General features: G+C 34.7%; 2 protein-coding genes across 6 annotated transcripts; one reads left to right on the top strand and one right to left on the bottom strand.

The window, feature by feature from the left end:
• The first annotated feature begins 471 nt into the window (after positions 1-471).
• Positions 472-2,483, top strand: LOC133790395 (zinc finger A20 and AN1 domain-containing stress-associated protein 8). 2 transcript variants are annotated; one of them, XM_062228020.1, is made up of 3 exons: positions 472-645; positions 812-884; positions 1,531-2,483. In XM_062228020.1, the coding sequence occupies exon 3, from the start codon at positions 1,543-1,545 to the stop codon at positions 2,074-2,076; it is 534 nt and encodes a 177-aa protein (XP_062084004.1). In that variant the 5' UTR covers positions 472-645; positions 812-884; positions 1,531-1,542; the 3' UTR covers positions 2,077-2,483. The 2 variants fall into 2 exon arrangements, with proteins under 2 accessions (XP_062084004.1, XP_062084005.1); XM_062228021.1 differs by having other exon boundaries at positions 1,517-2,483.
• A 453-nt stretch (positions 2,484-2,936) lies between these two features.
• Positions 2,937-9,497, bottom strand: LOC133790393 (AP2-like ethylene-responsive transcription factor PLT2). Of its 4 annotated transcripts, XM_062228016.1 has the most exons (9): positions 9,365-9,497; positions 8,811-9,291; positions 8,602-8,684; positions 8,416-8,424; positions 8,225-8,313; positions 8,034-8,107; positions 7,886-7,936; positions 7,700-7,776; positions 6,466-7,607 (listed from the first exon to the last, which is right to left on the bottom strand). In XM_062228016.1, the coding sequence occupies exons 1-9, from the start codon at positions 9,495-9,497 to the stop codon at positions 6,742-6,744; spliced, it is 1,863 nt and encodes a 620-aa protein (XP_062084000.1). In that variant the 3' UTR covers positions 6,466-6,741. The 4 variants fall into 4 exon arrangements, with proteins under 4 accessions (XP_062084001.1, XP_062084002.1, XP_062084003.1 ...); XM_062228017.1 differs by lacking the exons at positions 6,466-7,607; positions 7,700-7,776; positions 7,886-7,936; ... (1 more) ...; positions 8,225-8,313; positions 8,416-8,424 and adding an exon at positions 2,937-3,748 and having other exon boundaries at positions 9,365-9,488; XM_062228018.1 differs by lacking the exons at positions 6,466-7,607; positions 7,700-7,776; positions 7,886-7,936; ... (4 more) ...; positions 8,811-9,291; positions 9,365-9,497 and adding exons at positions 3,048-3,751; positions 4,570-4,715.
• Positions 9,498-13,523: the final 4,026 nt, after the last annotated feature.

The following is a 13,523-nucleotide window of genomic DNA, read 5'->3' as shown; positions in this document are numbered from 1 at the left end:
AAAAACTTTTATCTTAAAAAAAATTAGAAATTTAAATACTACTATATCAAAAAATCAGATACTTTTCCACTAATAACCAAAAAAAAAAAAAATCTTGTAAAGTAGTATTATAAAAATAAATATATTTTCACCGATTAATCTTATAAGATTATTAATACAAATTGGGCAATACAATTATAATCAATTTATTATAAAGATTATATCAAGATATGACATTAGCACTTACCTCAACAAGTATTGGACAGTCTCTAACCTTCCTCTAAAGTCGGTGTGAGTCTAGAGATAATGTACCAACCAGGGCAAAACTGGTAATAAGAACTTCTAACAGGGACAGAAATGGAAGCATGTACGTAGCCTTAAGCTCTACGCCAATTGAAAGCTGCCACGTAGGATCACAATCAGTGAAGAGCGTTTGTTGTCAGAGAAAGAAAGGCTTTTATTTTTATTTTTATTTTTATTTTGATTTTATATAGAACGACAAAGGAACTCCAAAGAGAAAATTATAAAAAAAAAAAAAAAAAAAAAGACAAGAAAAGAAAAGAGAGAGAGAAGGAGAGGAAGGAAGGAAGAGAGATACGTTTTTCTCTCTTTCTCTTCGGTTTTGCTTTCATCCCCCTCCGTAATCCGAATTCCTCTTAGGTTAAGGTAATTTTGAACGGTTTTTTTTTGTTTGTTTATTTTTTCGAAAAATTTAATCTCTTGTTTTGAATTCGTTTTCGGATTTGAATTAGGGTTTGATCTTCTTTTTTTTAGGCGGATTTTTGTTTTGTGTTTGATATTTTTCTGGTTTTGGTTTTGTTTATGCTTATAGGTTTTTATTCGATGCGCTTCTGAGCACCGAGATCGGTTTTAGAAGGTTGGCTTTGTGGAGGTTTCCTTATTAGGTTAGGGTTACTCTGCGTTTCCCCCTTTTATTTATACATATATATATATATATATATTTGTATGCCTATGTGTTTGTGTGTATACATATATTTATATTCTCTTTCTGACATGAGGATATTGCTGATTAAATTCAATGCTAGATATTATTGAAACAAGGTTTTTTTATTTTATGTTATATTATTGATATTGTGCATGATTTATTGCTTTCTAAATCTTTTGAGGGGGTCGTTTGGACATATAGGAGAATATTTTGGTTAGACTGTTGAAGGGTTCTGGTTGAAATTTGAATATGTGATTATCGAGTGGGATAGAATTTGTAAATGGGGCTTAGAGAAAGGGTGTTTTGTGTCACTTCAGAAGCTGCATGAAATGATCCGTGACCTGTTGGCTTTCTATTGAATGTTTATTGTAATAGCCTGCTCTACTACGTGTTTCTTGTTTTTATGCAAATAAACAAAGCTGTCTGTATAGGCTGTTTCGATTGATGTGTTTCGATATAGCTTACCCTGGAGCAAAATCAGTTGAAATGTTCTTAGTGATTTTATTTGTTTTGCTATTTATCTTTATGGAGAGTGTTCCCGAAATTGAATTGTCTATTATTTTCCCGTGTTGTTCCTTTTCTATATTCAAGTTATTTGATTGCAGAGAGTTGAGAAGATGGACCATGACAAGACTGGATGTCAAGCTCCCCCTGAAGGTCCCATTTTGTGCATCAATAATTGTGGGTTCTTTGGAAGTGCAGCTACAATGAACATGTGTTCTAAATGCCACAAGGACATGATGCTGAAACAAGAGCAGGCTAAGCTTGCTGCATCATCCATTGGAAGTATTGTCAATGGATCATCTAGCAGCAGTGGAAATGATTTACTGCCTCTTCCTGCTGCCGCAGCTGCCACTACTGGTGTGCTTATTCAAACCAAACCAGTAGAACCAAAATCTATCTCTGTTCCGTTAGTTGGCTTGGGATCACAGGATGATGAGCCAAAGCTGAAGGCTGGCCCTAAGCGATGCACCTCCTGCAACAAACGGGTAGGATTAACTGGGTTTAACTGTCGATGCGGTAACCTCTTCTGTGCAGTTCATCGCTATTCCGACAAACATAATTGCCCCTACGATTATCGCACCGCTGCACAGAATGCAATCGCGAATGCCAACCCAACTGTCAAGGCTGAGAAACTTGACAAAATCTGAAGTCTGATAGAATAGAGTGAAGATGCATTTGAAATGTGATGCTCGTTTACATTCATGATGAGATGCCTTCCAGAGTTTGCTGCAATATCTTATCAAGTGCTGTAGCTTACTATGTCTACTTGGAGGCGGTTGTGACATCTCTGCAGTTTGATGAAACTCTATATTTGTTGTGGTTGGAGAGAATTTCATATGTTACACCAGTGTCTTTTAAGTTGTAATCTTTTGCTGCTGGTTAGTGGATGTTGTCATGGTTACGTTGTAATATATCTGTTCTGTTCTATGTTTCATTTCGCCCAGGCATGTTGGTTGTGTGCAGATTACGAATGATATCTCGAAAAAAATCTTGGACAGTCCCCCATGGCAGGGCCTTGTAAAGTTTATGCATAGTTCTTTATGACTTTCACTAACCCTGCGTATTGAATCCTTGTCATCCTGACTGTTTGTCTAATTCAAAGTAACACTATTCTTTAATTCTCCAGCTTAGAAAACCTAAAAACGTTTCACTGGTAATAGCTAGAATGATACACTTGCAGCCTAAATGGGATATCAGATAGTATAAATTGATGGCACCTAACAGACAAGATGATTTGTTCCACGATGATTCTCCTTCCGCTAGTTACTATAGTTACAAATTATGCTCTTCAAATCACAGTTCTACAATGTAAAAGAGCCAATAGTTTGTGAATCACTAGTTCTGGCATAACTCAAGTCTGGCAATATTTTCTCACTTTCTCTGGATTTGGTCAAGAATGAAGGAAAACAAGGGAAGGGCTCAACTTTTAATTCAACAAGTTGGAATATAAGAGACTAAAACAACGTATGCCACGCCATGCACTGATGCACTTGTGCAAACAGAGATATTCTAGCACAAGCTATACTTCCATTACTCGTTCTTATAGCAGTGCTTTATACATACGTGTTTTTCTCAAACTTAAAACCAGAATATGCTACTCTATTATTAGCACAAGAGAAAAAGTAAAATTGATTTCAAAATTGTATAAACTCAATGGATTGAACTAGAAAATTATTTTGTTATATCTTCTAATCAGGAAGGGTTCAAACTTCAAAACCCAAAGATACAAAAATCAATTTGTCCAGAGTCAGAGAGAAATCCCACTAGACTCAGCCTCAAGATACTTGCATATCCTCTCCATAACCTCTCTACCCTTGGCACTATTTTGCACAAACCTCTCAGCACATCGTTGTTCTACCTTCTCTGCCATTGACGCCAGTGCTGATAAAGGCTTTATCTGAATGCTAGTCTCCTGTCGACAAAGCGTCCACCCATCTGGATTATCTGGGTGGGGATCGTAGCGGATCTTCTCCTGCACTTCAATGAACTTCTGAAGACTTATGTTTCGAGTGGTCAATTGCATCGACTTTGATTGGCCATCTACAACAGTTGATTCAACACAATGGCAGATATCCTGGCCTATGATTTTGCGAACGAACCATGGTCCAGGGGCGTGGATAGTGATAGCACGAGTGGTGTAAAGCCTTCCAGAATCAGGGTCAAGCTTGTGGTTGAGTGTATCAACGTCAAGGATATGGGATAGTGTCCGTTTGTTCTCAGGGTCAGCAAATTTTCGCCAAGATGCAGAAGTTACGCGCTCCCACGGGTGTCTGTATGTATACTCCTGTTTGTATGCTTTAACCATCAGGTTCTTCGTTGCTCCTATGCTAATAAAGAAACATTAGATTGGTTTGAACGTTAAAAGGTTAGATGTTATACTAAACTCATCATAGTTCCACAACACAAAGAAACCAAATAACAAAATATATATCAAAACACCACAAACTAGAGAAAAAGCTTTGTTCTGTAAAAGATTACAACTGAGGTAAACAAAAACAGCAGCAATGATTTTGATTCAGCAATTGATGAGCAATGTACTTGGATTACCCCAGATATAGGTAGACACAATCGTAAATAGGAATCTAATGAATATGACATCATTGATGTAACTTCAGTAAGAGTTCATCACTGGGAAGGATTGCCCATTTCTTCATCCAAATATCAGACCCAAAAGAGAAGTAAAATCTATTCTTAAACTCCAAAATGGACTTCCAATGTGACAGAACAGAACTCATGCCACCCCATACAAATTAGGAGACATACAATTCAAGCTCAAAATTGGGTCTTATAATGTCAGAGCTACAAGACAAAGGAACCCATCTAAGAAACTTGTTCGCTAATTCAAAAGAACTTTTGGACAGAAAGAATTAGCTACCTAAGTGGTTCTTAAAAAGCTCTAATTTCACCCAATAAATCCCGAATCCAGAGAAAAAGAAATGAGCGAACGAATTATATAAACCAAAATCTTGAAAACCCTACACCCAGTATACAAAATTAACAACACGAGGCAAATCAAATTAATTATCAAGAACATCTAAGCAATGCTAGTATGGGAAAATCAAGATTATGAAAAAAGAAAAAGAAAGAACAGATTAGAGATTATTACAATTAGGGAAGAGAAATAATGGTATGCTTCGTACCTTTGAAAGAATTGTGTTTCAGATCAGAGGAGAGGAGAGGAGACTCGAGAGAGTGAGGCGGTGAGAGAAAAATAGAGATTGACGAACTAAGAAGTTTATGGTAAACCATAACATAAAATTGCTTATAAATAATTACACGATCACTTTGCCAAATTTATAAAATAAAATAAAACTTATTTTAAAAAATAAATTAGTGGTAATAATAACACAGTTTTTAGTATTTTATTATTATCAATTAACTCATAAACTTGTAGAATGCCAAAAAAAACATAATTATTTTTAGTAAGTTTTTTTTTTAATGTTAATTTAGGATATTATATATGTTATTTTTGGATTGACATTTGTTTTTAAAGGAAATTCATATACTAAAATTTTATAATATTAATATTAAGTATAATTAATTGTTACTAGAAAAATATAATTAATTTTGATTGTTCTTTCTTTAGTAATGGTTGGTACAGAAGCTAGTGAAGGCAAATTTGAAAGAAAGGCCAGTAGAACCATTAAACTTGGCCCACGAAGCATTCTGGGCTTAATGAAGACATTTGTTAGGCTGGGTTGAATGTAAAATGGGAAAAGTTGATAAATGCCCAATTTAATCTTAGGCTAATCATAAAGGGAATTTTTCAAAAATAATTTGTATCAGAAAATTTATTACAGAAAAAAATAAAATATGGAAAACACAATTACTAACTAACTAAATATGAAAACTAAATTTAAATCCAAAACGTATAAGCCAAATAGGAGTACTATTGTAAAATTGGCATTCCACTCTTCTCTATCTCTCAAACCCTAGCCACACAAACCCTTTCTCTTTCCAAACCCAGCCACACAAACCATTCTCTCTCCAAAACCCACTCGCACCATCCCTTCCAGCTCCGGCCGGCACAGTCCCCTCCAACTCGGGCGACCCCAACCGAACCTAATTGTTCGAGACCCCAGCTCCGTCCGTGAGCCCCACCATTCGAACCCAGCTCCAACAGTTCGAGACCCCAACCGTTCGAGACTCTGGCTCTGCTCGAGCCCCACCTGTTCGAGAGCCCCATCTGAGCGTGGGCTTAGACACGACACCACCATCTCCACGACAAACCACCTCCAGCTCCGGCACTAGTGCCGATGCGCACTCAGATCCAAAACGACGGGCCTCGCGTGCAGGGATAAGGGGTTCTGGTGGTGGTTGGAGGGGAGGGAGGAAGGTGGTTCGTGGTCGGAGGTGATGCAGGGAGGTGGCCTAGACACGAACCCAGGCGGCAGAAAGGCAAGCGACAGCTAGGGTTCTTGGTGAGGGAAGAGAAGAAGATGGGAGAGAAAGAAAGAGGGTGGATTTGATTTTTTTTTTCTATCTTCAGGTCTGTGGTAACTAGTTACCTTTCTGTTCTTTGTGTGTATATTTATGGGGGTAACTAGTTACCTTCACGTTCTGATGTGTGTGTATTTCTCAGTTCTTTATGGTAATTAGTTACTTATGTTACTAAAATCATAGTTACTTCTTGTTCATTTTTGAATGAAGTGTTCTTCATCTTTTCTCTAAAAATTTGATGTTTCTTTTCATATTTAATATGAGTAATTCGTCACCCCTTATAACGTCATTTGATTTGATGTAATGTTTTTGTGCATAATTTTGATACATACACATACACATGTCATTACTCATAAAGAAGAAGATTAACTAAGAAACATGCTGGTATCAGTCGAAGGCATTCTACCAGTCAAGCTAGTAAGCTTAAAATGTAAAGTAAACCCAAAAGAATAACAATGAGTAAATTATTGGCTCAACTTCCACTGCTAAGTCATGATGATCACGTAAGATTGTTTTATTTCATGTGTTGTGTTTGATTCATTGGTAAAACAATTCTATACATACATATATATAAATAACATAAAAAAGATATAATAAAACAAATTATCATCATATGATCATAATTAATAAAAGTAGATCCAAAATTGAACATGATTCATAACTGTGTATACAAAACTTGGGTCCTCTACTTTCACAAACCCATAAAAACCCACCTGCATGCATGCCAATCCAGACCTAATAATATCCTTTAATTAATTCAATTAAACATAAAAATCAGATCCTATTCATCAAAAAAAAAATAAAAAACATATCAAAAGAAAAATAAAAAACATGTCAACTCCAGTACTCTTCTTGTTCCTTCTTTGATCCGCCTATAAGTCATTCCACATAGTAAAAATACCCGGATTCGACCCATTTCCGGAACCCGAACCCGACCCGGACCATCCTCCATAGCCACCGGAAGGCATATCATAATCCACCTTCACAAGTGCAAGCTCCTCCGCACTCCCAGAACCAGTAGCAGTGGCCGCCGCGGCCGCCGTATTATTATTATTATTATTCGGGTTATTAGCAGTTATATTGTCAAGACAATAACCGCCATAACTACCACCACCGGAGCTAGTCCCACCGTTGTCCATAACAGACGACGTCGTTCCCATATTATCCATGAAACCCTGAAGAAACGCCGGGTGGTGGCTGCTACTGCTGCTATTGTTATTATAGCCGTTACTGTAAAACTGATACGACGTCGTCCCGGGCTGTTGTTGGTGCAACTGGAGCTGAGTCTGAATGTAGTTTTGGTGAAGCAAGGAGTTGTTGGGGTCTTGATGATGGTGGTGATAAGGAGAAGTCTCGTGGTTTTGGAGAGTGAGGTGTGGGGTCATGTGATCGATCAAGCTGGTGGTCTGGGGCTGCAATAGTGGGTACGCCTGCAGACGATTGTTGATGGTTGATGATGGAGATGAGGTTGAGCCCGAAGCAGCTCCGGCTCCGGCTCCGGCAGCTCCGTAGTGTGCGAAGGTGGAGCTTAGGGCAATCATTTCATCGCGTTTTCTTGAAGACTCCAAGGCTTGAGCCTCCTTCAGTCGCTTGGCGGCTCCGCCGCCGATGGGGAGAGTATTGCTTTCGAGTATGCTTTTCACGTCGTAGCGATTCATGTCGAAGTTTGTCACTGCGTTTAAGCCTCGGAATTTTATCGCTGCTATGTCGTATGCTTCTGCAGCCTCTTCTTCCGTACCTGATCAGATATATCATCCATCATATATATCTATATATATATATATCATCAATGTATAGATATGTATCATCATAAAAAATGTATGAACTTACTGAAAGTTCCCAAGTAGAGATCTTTGTTTCCTGCAACTCTACCAATCCTTGCTTGCCATCTTCCATGTTGATGGTGTCTGAAACAAGAAACCATTATATATGTTAATATATAACTATGATGTATATGTATATATATATACATATTTATAGGATTCATTGTTAATGATTTACTTCATTTTAGTGTACCTTGTAACTCCACGATACATTGATGCACCTCTTGAAAAACCACTGCTCTTTCTGAAAATTTTCACCGAGAAAGAAATGAGAATCAAAATTGTTACAAATGTATAATCAACAAATATGTATACATAGATACATACACACATATATATACCTTCTAATAGAGGCCACAAATTCTTGTCTGGTCATGTGCTTCATATCCTCCAACTCCTTCTCATAGTTACTAATCTGCAAATGAAGTTGAAATTATTACAATAATTACTGATCAGGTAGTGTGAAATATTTGTTAATTGATTGCCTAATTATACATATAATTGAATTAAGCTATAGCTTGATTATTATTACTGGGAAGTTTGTTGTAGTGGATGTTCCCCAATACTTTAGTGCAGCCAAATCGTAAGCCCTAGCTGCTTTCTCTTCTTTATCATACCCACCTATTTGAATTTAAATTCACCATTAACAAAGTTGAAAAATACCAAATTAAAAATACTAATTGTTTTTTGCTTGAAAATAAGTACTAATTGTATTTTCCTCACCCAGATAAACTTGATGGTCAGACCAGGCCACCAAGAGAAAAAGATAGTCCACCAATATTGATAGAAAACAAACAGTCAGAAAATTTCGAGAACTTTTAAAATTGAAAAAACCCTAAAAGCAAAAAGAGATATATACATATAAATATATATATTTATGTATAATAATAATGATTTTAGGCTAATTACCTTGTCTTCCTTTCCTTGATTGCCCTTCCCTTCTGCAACTATTGTCCCAAAGATGAGCTTCATACCTTCCTGTCCACCTATGCCTGCAATTCACAAATGAATAAACTAACTAATCAATCAATTATATATACAAAACAGAAAAAAGGGTTTTCAAAAGTTATAGCTTTATTATATCTAAACATATACATTAATTTATATAGACTCATCACCTAGTGACACCACGATAAATTGAAGTTCTTTGACCAAAAGTATCCAAAGTCCTTCTCGGCGCAGCAGCAGCAGCACCAGCGGCAGCCGCAGCCGCAGCAGCAGGCTCTATCGCAGTGGTGCTATTAGTACTGACATTATCGCTACTGGTTTCACAGGCACTGGACCCTTTGCTGCCGCTTCCCATTGACAGCGTCAGTGACTGAAGATTGCTTGGATTTTCTTGAAAGTCATAGCTGGAGCTCGAACCATCTACATTAACACTTTGCTGCAACAAGTCTACTGGGACTATGCTGTTATTGGCGAAAAGGTAGTCAGAATCAGCGGCCTGATGATGCTGATGATGATGGTGGTGATGAATTTCGTTGAAGGGCATAAGATCTGTCTGGTTTTCAGATTTAGTACTAACACCGAGAAAATCAGCCACTTTTGGCACTTGATCATTGCTGCTGCTACTTCCATGGCCATTGATCAGATTCCACTCTGTGTATATAACAAATATCATCAATTAATGTCACAAATTTATTCATTTATATATATATATATGTGTGTGTACCTGAAGCTTGGTTTTGAAAAGGGTTGTCCATGTCATCATTGACTAGCCCTAGAGTGAATTGATGAGATGGCAGAGAAGGATGAGTAGGAGAAAGAGGAAAAGAGAGCCAGTTGTTTGTGTTCATTGACCCCATTTTCTTACACTGCGCAGAGAATTAATAATCAGAAACATTAATAATAATACAAAACATTTCACATTAAAAACTATAGTATAAGTATAACTAGAGATCTGCCATCACAATCAGATTAAGAACAGAAGAAAGAATGTGTAACAGTACCAGTACCTTCTCTTATACCACTTCCAAATCAAGCTTATTCGTTCTGCAGAAAGAAAAGAATGTATTTGGTGAGAGAAGTGAAAGAGAGAGTGTGAAAAAGAGAAAACATTGAGAAAGAGACAAGGCATATATATACTATACTATATAGTATATATATAATATATATATGTGATAAATATCAGTGATTAGATAGAGATACACATCATGAGCTAGCTGTTGTTTTGTAACCCATTTTGCAGTGGTCAATCTAGGATTGTCTGGCTATATCCACCGCAACAATATTATTATCTTTTTTTACATAAACTAATGAAAGGACACGAGTGCCTCATACTTATAATATATAAAAAAAACAACAACAGCAACTGAGAAGCTTTAGTTCACAGTAGTCTTTGTACTAAGACAAAAAAACCCACAATTCCAACTATGAAAATCCAAACAAAACCTCTCTCTCTCTCTCTCTCTCTCTCTCCTCTTCTCTCTCTCTCTCTCTAACCCCACTTGGTGAAATTTGTTGGAACTCACGTTCTCGTTCTTGGCAATAAATGACTCCCCAAAGCCCAGCATTCCCACACTCTGCAAATAATCTCTCACTCTTAAAATATATCGACACTCTACGTAAAGTTAAGCTACCTCTCTCTCTCTCTCTCTCTCTCTATTTCTCTCTCTCATCCAGAGAAATGTTTAGTAGCATAGAGAGAGAGAGAGAGAGATTATTTGGGTGATGAAGACGATCAAACCCACAAATCAGAGAAGATCTCACTCCCAAAACGACTAAGTAAGCCTCATCGATCACCAGAGAAAAAAACCCCAGTTGTGGATCCCATGCATGTGTTGAAGAAGTTTGTGTACGGACATGCAATATTCTAATCTAAAATAAAAATCCGACCTATTAAATATTCTGGCAAAGTATGAGTAAGGTTTACTCTTTTTTATAATAATTATTATTCAAAATATATATGTATATGTTTTCATAATATCTCTTTTATTTCTCTCTAGAGAAATTTATATACTATTATAATAAAAAAAAAATGGATCTCAAAAGAAATTATTAAGAGAGATTTGGAGATTTAGTTTGGTTTCCCAAGTAGAAATCTGTTGACCACCTAATTGGTTTTCGCACCCGTCAAATGTGTAGAAACTATAATATATATATAAATATATAAATAAATTAAAGTAATTTAAAAATTGTTGTAATATTCATGTCCTATACAATAGAAGCTTGTATTGTGCCTTGTGTCAGTTTTGTTAGACAAATATATAAAAAAAATATTTATAAATTACCATTGAATATATATATATATACAAAGAAGACTACACAATATATATATATATCTATAAATATATAAAAATTCTGACTATGTCTGGACTAATCGATCATCAATTAATCTTAATTAAAGAAATGAGATATTATATATTTCTATGGATAATCTATATCTGACTCTCATTTTTCTTGTTAAAACATTCTGACAAAAGGTATATTAGCATTTCATATAGTTTCTTTTTGTAAAAAGATAAGCAAAATTTTAGTGTGATTTCTTTTTCATTAGAGTTTTGTTTAATATATTTAAAAAACAATTTTTTTTTTAAAAAAATGTAGAAACATACATAATCTCTAATCTAGACTCCCATGTATAAAATATGGATTTGATAAATCTTTTGTACAATATTAAAGTACTTAATTAATTATATTATATAATATTATGATTGAGTGATAAGAAATTTGAGCATGCAAAATCCCCCAAATAATAAACTTAGTTTTTTAATTATATCTATACAATCGAATATATAATATTCTATTATAAATTATTCTTTAATTAACGTACAAACTGAACTGTCGATCAAAGTTTCAAACGATGTCTCACTGCTAACACAGAGAAAATGAATAATATATTGCCTGCATTTAAAAAAAAAAAAAACTATGATTAATTAATTAAAAATAATAATTATATATCACCTTCTGCCAAAATCTTTATGTATATTTATATGAGCAGCTTCTTTGACTGATTTGCACCACAAAAAAGGAGGCAAAACCCACTTCTCTCGACTCGTTCTTCAACCCTAATAATAATAAAAAGAAAAAAAAAATCATCAGAAATGAGAACTCAAAATAATAATGAATATTATAAAAGCCTTAATTTTAATAAGAAGAAGAATATAACAAAAAAAACCTAGTCAATCATCTCTTACAAGTTTTAGGAAAAGGAGTATATAGTCGATGAACCAAAAGAAAAAAATAATAATCAAAAGAAAGTGATGATGATGATACAAACTTATAGGGTTTATAAATATATATAAAAAGTTCAATAAACGAGAGTCTCTCTCTCTTTCTCTTTCTTTCTCTTGATGATAATAATCTGTTTGTTTCTTGAGAAATGTGGAGCGAGAAAATTAGGGTGGGTGGTAGAGAGATTGACTATACCTTACCAGTGGCTATTTGTGGTATAAATTCAGACCCTCTCACGCCGTTTCAGGTTTTCTGTGACCAAATTCAAAGGAATGTGACTGACACGTGTCAGTGTTTGGGTACGAGTATAGCACCATTATTAGGGTTTTGAAAAGTTGTATCCATCCAGTAGAGCCAATTATCCAGTTTGCATGCTTAATTGGACAAACACAAACACAAATTAACACAAAAGGAAAACACTTTGACCACTCTGTCTCTTACTATGACCAAAATTGTTTCCCACTCTCTCTTCCATTTTCTTACACTTATACCCTTCGACCCTTTCTATATTTTCCTCCTCTTTATTTGGTAGTTATTATATCTATTTCATTTTTCACCAAAAGAAATAAATTGATGGAGTGTCTACACAACAATTCTAACTTATTTTTTTAGGGAAAAATAAATAAAATCTTGGGATTATTGATCGAATGCTCTATATCTATATATATATATATATATAGGTTTTCATTTGGATTCGAAAACCACTGAATTTTTCAACCTTAAAAACCAAACTTCAATCCCGACAATAATATGGTCTTTTTATAGGTCCATGCACTACTATATATTGTGTGTAATATATAAGTAGTGTTGAAAGAATTATAATTAAGAGGTAAGATAGTATGTAATAGCTATATATATATAGCTAGAGAAGAGATATAGATCTTTAATTAATTAAATAAATAATTTTTTTTAGTTTATTCTTTCTTTGGTTTTAGGTTTAGGGATTATTTGCAAAGTTTTCAAGTGCATAAATTTACTAAGAATGACAAACGCCAATCGATAAGATCAAAGAACTTATATATATATATGTATATGAATAGGTAGGCTTCTATATATAATCGGACAACAAATCCCGAGTTGGAAAATTAATACAAACATATGCAAATATATTAAATTTGATTATTAGTAGTATCCAATATTGGATTTTGAGAAATCTATGCTATATATTTTTCTTTCTTCATTTGTATCATTGCACATTCTAAAGCAATGGATATGTGTATATACATAGTAATTACACACTCACAAGTTCATGCCTTACAAAAATCCATGTGTATTGTGTTCATGGTGGCCATATGTATATGGTGCATATAGATATATATATAGGAAATTTCTACGGTATCCTATCAGTGGGACTCTTTTGTATTCTGAACCCGTGAACAGTTTTTGGCACGATTTTATGATCGTGTATATTGTAGTTATTTAGAGAATCATGCAAATTTTCAGAAAATTCCGAATAATTTATGGTGCTGAAAACTATAGTATAAAAACAGGTTGTTGCACGCGTGACTAATTTTTTTATGCATGTGGAAAATAACATGTTTGAACTTAGTTTTCAGCACTGTAAATTATTTGATTTTTTTTGAAAATTTGCAGGATGCTTTAAATAACAACAATATATACGATCATAAAAAAAAATCACGCCGAAAATTATTCACAGA

Source organism: Humulus lupulus, chromosome 7 (assembly GCF_963169125.1).
Source record: "Humulus lupulus chromosome 7, drHumLupu1.1, whole genome shotgun sequence".
Lineage (NCBI taxonomy): Eukaryota > Viridiplantae > Streptophyta > Magnoliopsida > Rosales > Cannabaceae > Humulus > Humulus lupulus.
Note: the sequence above shows the minus strand (reverse complement) of the source record. Positions and strands in the feature narration are given on the sequence as shown.